The 7,294-nt window shown below is 62.9% G+C and overlaps 2 protein-coding genes across 2 annotated transcripts; one reads left to right on the forward strand and one right to left on the reverse strand.

Annotated features, from left to right (window-relative positions):
- Window positions 1-44: 44 nt before the first annotated feature.
- GCDH (glutaryl-CoA dehydrogenase) lies at window positions 45-1,188 on the forward strand (the record flags this gene model as incomplete). The annotated part of the gene is made up of 4 exons (XM_026064366.1): window positions 45-148; window positions 245-370; window positions 454-614; window positions 743-1,188. Coding segments are annotated over 4 exons (513 nt in total), but the record flags the coding sequence as incomplete, so codon positions are not given.
- An 88-nt stretch (window positions 1,189-1,276) lies between these two features.
- SYCE2 (synaptonemal complex central element protein 2) lies at window positions 1,277-4,817 on the reverse strand. Its single transcript, XM_026064367.1, has 3 exons — window positions 4,367-4,817; window positions 2,335-2,542; window positions 1,277-1,891 (listed from the first exon to the last, which is right to left on the reverse strand). The coding sequence occupies exons 1-3, from the start codon at window positions 4,528-4,530 to the stop codon at window positions 1,697-1,699; spliced, it is 567 nt and encodes a 188-aa protein (XP_025920152.1). The 5' UTR covers window positions 4,531-4,817; the 3' UTR covers window positions 1,277-1,696.
- Between the last annotated feature and the right edge of the window lie 2,477 nt (window positions 4,818-7,294).

A 7,294-nucleotide genomic window follows, 5' to 3' on the forward strand; every position in this document is an offset into this window, starting at 1 on the left:
GGGGGGGGTGACAACAACCCCCCCCCACCACCACCCCCCCGCAGGGCCCCTTCGGCTGCCTCAACAACGCCCGCTACGGCATCGCCTGGGGCGCGCTGGGAGCCGCCGAGTTCTGCCTGGAGACGGCGCGGCAGTACGTCCTCGACAGGTAACGCGGCCCCCCCCCTCTGCCGTGGGGGGGTCCCACCGGCCCCACGGCGGCCCCACGGCGGCGGGGGTGACCCCCACGGCGTGTCCGCCGCAGGACGCAGTTCGGGGCGCCGCTGGCGCGCAACCAGCTGGTGCAGAAGAAGCTGGCCGACATGGTGACGGAGATCGCCATCGGGCTGCAGGCCTGCCTGCGCCTGGGCCGCCTCAAGGACGAGGGCAGGTACCCCCATCYGTCCGTCCATCTGTCCCCCCCCCTCGGTGCCGCCCCACGGCGCTGACGGGGGCCGGCGGCTCTGGCGGCAGGGCCACCCCGGAGATGGTGTCCATGCTGAAGCGCAACTCGTGCGGCAAAGCGCTGGACATCGCCCGGCAGGCGCGCGACATGCTGGGGGGCAACGGCATCTGCGACGAGTTCCACGTCATCCGGCACGTCATGAACCTGGAGGCCGTCAACACCTACGAAGGTAAAAACGGCCCCGTCCCCCCCGCCGCCACCCCCCGCCGCGGGGACGGGCCACCGGGCCACCGCCACCGGGCCACCGCCACCGCCGCCGCGCTCGGCCACTGCCACCGCCTCCGCTCCTGCCCGCAGGCACCCACGACATCCACGCGCTGATCCTGGGCAGAGCCATCACGGGGATCCAGGCCTTCAGCGCCGACAAACAGAGGCCGGAGCCGGCCGGGAAGGACGGGACTCAGGAATCGGGAAAATGACGGGAAGGGGCCGCGGCGCCACGGCACTGGCAGCAGCAGCGAGCTGCGGGCCGGCTGCCGAGCGCCCCTGTGATCCTCGCTTAATTTGTGGGACGATTGGTTTTTTGCTCCTCAATTTGGGAGTTGGCTTCTGCATGGCGGGGACGGAAGTGGGGAAACAGAGAGACCTCGGAGAAGGGAACACCGAGGCGGACCCAGGCTGCCCACTCAGCGGGAGGAGGATTGTCCCGGAGCCTGTTTCACCCACGGCACCGCTCTCCTCCCGGCGGCCGCCACCGTCCCCACCGCCACTCCCTTCTCGTGCCAATAAAGGGTGGAAAAGCCGCTCGGCTCCACAGGGTCGTGCCGGAGCAGGAGCATTTCCCATTCATCAGTGAGGCTCCTCGCGCTAATTAAGCGCCGCAGCGGAGGCTCYGGCGCAGCGCTGCCTCCACGGGGGGGGGGAGGTTTCAGCTCCAGGATGCGGCCTCATCCCGGCATGTGGGCCGCTCCATCCGCTCTGCCGCCGGGCTCACCGGCTCCGGCGCCCCGGAAGGACGGACGCGCGGACGCCCCGAGAGGCAGCGGGACGCGGAGGGCGGGCTGAGGGACGCGCCGCCCCGACTGCCGCTCGCAAGGGGGGCGAGAGGCCGCTGGGCCCCGCGGAACCAGCTCCGTCAAACCTCACCGACGCAGGCGCTGGGGGTCTGTTGCCTTTTTTTATACGTGTATAACGTGGCGTTAAAAGCTCGGCGGCAACAGCGCGCGGAAAAGGGCCCTTCCGCGGGCAGCGTCGCGGCTCCTTCCGCCCGGGCGGCTCGGCAGCGCTCCCACGCCGGGGCACACTCGTGGCTCACGGCTCCGGCTGCAGGCACAGGTCCTTGTAGGCCGCCTCCACGGTGCGGCACACTTGCCGGAGCTCCGTCTCCATGTGGCCAATCCTTTCCATGACCTCCGAGAGCTCCTGGAGCTTCTCCTGGATCAGCCGGTTGTGGAGATCGTAGGTGTGGAACATCCTCTCCTCCAGCTTCTCGGCCAGGCCGGAGACCTTGCGGAGCGGGAGGGAAAGGGGCTGTGGCAGCGGCCTGGCACCACTCGCTGCGGCCCAGCCCCACTCCCCGGAGGCAGGGAGCAGCCGGCTGCGCGTCAGCTGCGGCTCCGCGGCCTGGCGCGCCTCCCGGGAAAGCTTGGCTCCGACGGGCACCAGCTGCGGACCGCGGTAGCCAAGACGGGGGCCGAGGTAGCCACCGCGAGCAGAAAGCGGCGGCGGGGGTGGGGGGAAAGGGGAGGGGGCACCACATGGCGCCAGCGCCGGCGCCAGCTGCGGCGGGTCGGTCCCCGCCGGGGCCCCTCCRCCCGCCTCGACCTCCTGCCTCGCCGCGGCGCCGGCGGGGGCAAAGTCCGGCGGTGCCGAGGCTCCGCTCGGCCTGGCGGGTCGCGGCGGGGTTTGCGCTGCTGCGGCCGAGCGGCGCGGCGGCTGCCCCCGCTCACCTGCAGCAGGAGGCTCTCCCTGAACGCGCTCATGACCGCGTGGTCTTCCCTGCGGTTGTCGTTGACCTTGTCGATGAGCCGCTGCGTTCGCTGCTGCAGGTTTCCGATGTCCGTGTCCAGGGCTGCAAAATAAGCGGATGACTTGCCATCCAGTGCCGTTCCCGCTGCCTCCGCGCCGGGGCAGGGAAGAGGAGCCGGCGGGTCCTTCCTTGATTGAAATATAAAATAAAGGCGTCAGTGGGGCGCGCGCTGCTCGGGCGAGGCCCGGGCAACGGCAGCCGAGGCTCCGCGCGCCGCGGCCTGCGGCACGAAATACAATCACGGACCAAAACGCGGGGCGAAGAGCGGGACGGGGCCAAAACCAGCCCGATTCCCCTCACGCCGTTGCTAACTGCTCCGGAGCCGGAGGAGTTGCGCGGATCAGCATGGAAAAGAAACCGCCTGGGGGCAGAGCAAAAGGGACCACGCGAGGAGCAAGGGGGACCGGAAGCCTTCGTGCCTCTGCCGCAGCTCTGTGACGTTCCCGGGACGGGGACGGGGACGGGGACAGCACAGCCCGCAGGTGAAGTCGCTCAGCCGCTGCCTGCGGCTACGTGGCAGCGAAATGAGAGAGGACCGAGGTGGGAGCTAAAATCATCCAGGAAAATCAGAAGCCGGAGGAAACTTTTGCTGGCTATTAGGTTCTCTCYGGAGGGAATTTCAGGCCTTTCCGTTTGTTTAGCCAACAATAAAGTGTTTAATAACCAGAATGCTAATTCATCACCGACTTGACAGCTCCTGTGTCGGCTAATTATCCCTAATAAAGTAACGACAGAGTCCCCGCTGACGGACTTGTTTGTTAAACGACTTCTATAGCGCAAGCGAGTCCGACACCTAATTCCATTTGACGGGAAATAAGCGGCGTGCCCGATGAGCCGCCTCCGGTCTCAAAGCACGCAGCAGCGGCGTGTGGGGAAACGCGTGCGCGGAGACGGGCCGGGGACCCCACCGGACGCCGCGGGATCCCCGCTCGGCTCCGGCGCCCGTTGTCGCCCGAGCACGAGTAACCAGCGGACGCGCCGAGCGGCTCGTTGCGGCCGGACACGACGGAGCTGCCGCGGGGCCGCGCCGGGCGAGGCGCCTTGGTGTTGTCCCCCCCCTCGCCGCGCTTTACACCCCCCCAGGGCACAGAGCCGCCCCCGCCGGTGGGGCTGGGTGTCCCTCTGGAGTCAGCGCCCTTCCAGGCCGGCTCCCTCGGCTAAATACGGAAAAGCAGGATTMAAAAATAAAAAAGCGGCTGCGGCGGCGGGGAGCCCGAGCGCCRGAGGAAGCGGTTTCCTCGGAGCAGCTCTAGGCGCTCGCGGAAGAGGGCGACAACGGCGCGGAGAGGAGCCGCGGCGCAGAGACCTGCCAGAGCTCGTGGCTAACGGAGCACAGCGGGGCCGCACCGAGCGTCCGCGCCGGGCGCCCGGCCGCGWGCGGGTCACCCCTGCGTTTGGGCCTGCGGAAGCGGCCTGACTAACGATGGCRGCTATTAATTAAAAAGCCAGGCACGCGTCTATGCAAATGAGCAAGCAAACGAGATGCGAGGGAGAGGGCAGGAAGGACCACGAGTAATACATAAATATTCAAAGTTCAGCCTGATTTTGAGTTGGCATCGCGGTGCAAAGCCATCTGTGGGGCTGGTGGGTTTTTTTTCCTCCCCCCAAAACGTTGGTGCTTCCTTTGAGAGATGATGCACGAGCCCACACAGCCTCCAGACCCGTTCTGTAGCTTAATGAGCGCCACAATTAGGAACATTCTGCCTAGCCAGTTAGGTTAATTAGAAAACTCAGTTTTGTTAGAGTGGGAAATCCCGCTAATGAACACGACGATGGCCTTGGAATAACATGATTCATTCCTYCTGCTGTATTTCGTGAACACACCTTCCTCTCGCGGCTCTTCCTTCGGCTTCRCGGCACAAAGGGCAGCTACTTGTTCCCAGCGCGCGGCACTTTCGCTCTCTTTTCCCCGATCCAGAAAACAGGAGGCCGCGGCCCGCAAAACTTCTTACCTCGAGGGGGTYTCACTAGCGAGTTCACCTCTGGCCAGCTCAGCAAAGAAGGGGCTGCTGGCTCGCGCATCCTCCTGCTCCAGGTCCTCATTTTCACATTCCTGATTAGACATAGCAACCCTTAAAGAGAAGAGGCAGAGAGCTGGTTGCAGTCTCGGGATCATGGGGGGGCCCAGGAACCCTGGGATCCCTGCTGATCACCGCCGTGTCGYGAGGCTCTCCTTCCTTCCTTGCTCTCCAGCCTGGTTTCTTTGGCCCGTTCATTTTGCAAGAAATAACTGCTTTTCTCTAACTACTCGTATAGCACCAAGAAGAGCAGGAGACGATCCTCACCGGGGCTTTYGGACACGGGGGAACACGACCACCTAAGAAGGACCAGAGCAGGCGAGCGCTGCGTTACCCCGGCCGCACCTTTAAAGACATAAACCACCGGACAGCAGCCGTTCTGGATATCTTCCTCAGGCAAAAGGAGCTGAAAAGTCCCAAACCCCATTTTTTTCTAATGAACCAAAATTTAAACCTTTATTCCCCCCCCCGCCCCCAATGAGACAAGAAATCCATTTCTGAAGCGACTTTAACGCTCAGGGTGTTCAATCYGGTTTTATACTGGGATATCGCCCAGGAATTGCTTCTGGTTTCCTGACAGGCCTTACTTGGGTAAGTCCAGGCCCGTAAACGCAGGTGACTTGTGAGAAAACCAGTTCAGTGCAACAGAGAATAAACAAATGACCCAGGAGGCTGCTGCAAATCTTGGCAGGAAACGACAGCTGCTTATATTGTTCTCCAGCTAGAGCCCGCGGCGCCGCCAGCGCTGTGACCTGGGGAGGGGGTTTCTCTAGCTGGCGAGCCCCGAGCGATGCCCACCCACGTCCAGCTGCAGGGCCCCCGCCACAAATCTCCCCCTATCCCCAATAATCACCCCCCGGAGCAGCAGGGGCCGCTTTTACCTCGGTTTGAAAGTGGCGGCGGAATGCTCCACAACGGAAAGGCTCCTCAAAAGCCTGAAGGAAATGAATTTGGAAAGGCAAATACCCAATTAGTTGCAATATTATTATTTATTTACGAAGCTGGGATACAGCTTGAGGCTAGTTCCTGGCAGCTCCTTAAGAGACCCCTCTGGACCCTCCCTCCCCTATAACAGACGAGGGGGTTATTTGGGGCGGGGGGGAACCATCCCCAGCCCCAGAAGAGCTCCTGGGATTGCTGGATTATCGCAGAGCCCTAATTTTGCATTACAAAATAAAGGAAGGTTAAAAGCAGTAAATGGAAGTGTGAAATTACGACTTCACAATTAAATAGCAAGAGGCAAATAAATATGCGGGTTTTTTTTTTTACTTCTGCTAAGTTTCAGCCAATACACTGGCAATGAGGGGCAGTCTTTTGTATTTTAAACATCCAGAACAGGCACCCTGATTTATTTCTGCTCAAAAAATATAAATATACACCCCTCCCCAGCTCAAATAATTCCGAGCAAGCCAGAACCGAGGGTGAACACATGCATCAAAACCAGAAGAGCCAACGTGGGGTGGGGGCTTATGCTCCTGTATAGAAATACATCCTAGGGGAGCAAGGGGGATCCCCACAAAGACCCGATGGAGATGGAGCCACCCCAGGTGAAACCAGGCCCTGAGACCCACATTTGGGGCAGGGAATGGGGCTGGGATCTTGTGTCAGGAATGGGGGCGCCCTCGGGGTGGAAGGGGGCTGGAAGTGGAGATCCTCTAGGGCAGGGGGGGCTTCACAGGCCGGGGAGGCCATGTTGTGCCTCAGAAGAAGCGGCCCCAGATGGACGGGGGACCCCCATACCGGGGTCCCTTATGGGGAACACCCACATCAGATGAGCCTCCCCCCTCAAAGGAAGGGGCAGCTGGTCCCCGGGGCCGTGCGGGCTCCCCCTCCGGGCGCCCCACTCCTCACCCCACACCGCCTCTCCCACCATTTCCCCTCAGCGGCCTCGCTGAGGAGAGCACGGTGGGCGGGGCGGCGGCGGGCGGCTGGCGACGGACACCCGCACTGGCCAATCAGCGCCCGCCGTGGCCGCGGCTCCTCCAATGAGCGGCCGCGAGGGAAAAGGCGGGAAGGGCCGGGCTGTGAGGGTAAGGGGGAGCCGGAGGCGGGATGGCGCAGCGGGAGCGGTGGCGGCGGCGCGGAGGGTAGACACGAGGCGGGGGGAGCCGGGGAGGGGGGTCCCTAGGATTTGGGATGAGGAGGAGGGTTGTGGGTCGAAGGGACGGCTGGGGTAAGAAGCCACGGGTTGGGGTGAGGGGAGACATTTTGGGGCGGGGGAGCCAGGCTGAGGTGAAGGGAGACATTTTGGGGCGGGGGAGCCAGGCTGAGGTGAAGGGGAATCATGGCCGAGAGGGGACTGTGGCTGAGGGAGAGCACTGGGGTCCGGGGGGATCCCAGGCTCTTTTGGACAGGGCACAGCCAGGGCTGAGGGGAGCTGCCAAAACCCACAGGCTTTGTCCTGTTCTCCCCCGGCTGGGGTTTCCTTTTCAAGTCGCTCGAATCAGCGATATGGCAGAGCCTGCCTGGCTCTTGCTGTTGGCTTGCGGGTCCCTGCTGCTCTTCGGGCCCATCTGAARGCAGGGGGAGGCCTTCACTGGTGCCAAGCGATACAAAACTGGCAGGCTCCGCCGGGGCTGAAAACACGGTGGTTCAAAACCAGAAACGGTGCCACTTTTGGAGCTGTAGCAGGAGGCTCTTTCATACGGATTTGCATAATTATATCCAACTATGGCAACGTGACTTCTGTTTGAATCCCTTTCTCTACTCGCAGCTCCGAATCTGGCTTTTTCTCTGCTAGCAGCCCCCGGGGCGGGTTTGCTTACAGCCACCAGAAGGCTTCAGAGGTGCAGCAGATTCCTACCCCCCCCCCAACTCCTGCTTGAATTAACAGTGCAAAGTTGCTCCCTTCCCGCTCACAGT

The sequence above is a fragment of the Apteryx rowi genome, unplaced genomic scaffold (genome assembly GCF_003343035.1).
Source record: "Apteryx rowi isolate R43461 unplaced genomic scaffold, aptRow1 scaffold_2149, whole genome shotgun sequence".
Lineage (NCBI taxonomy): Eukaryota > Metazoa > Chordata > Aves > Apterygiformes > Apterygidae > Apteryx > Apteryx rowi.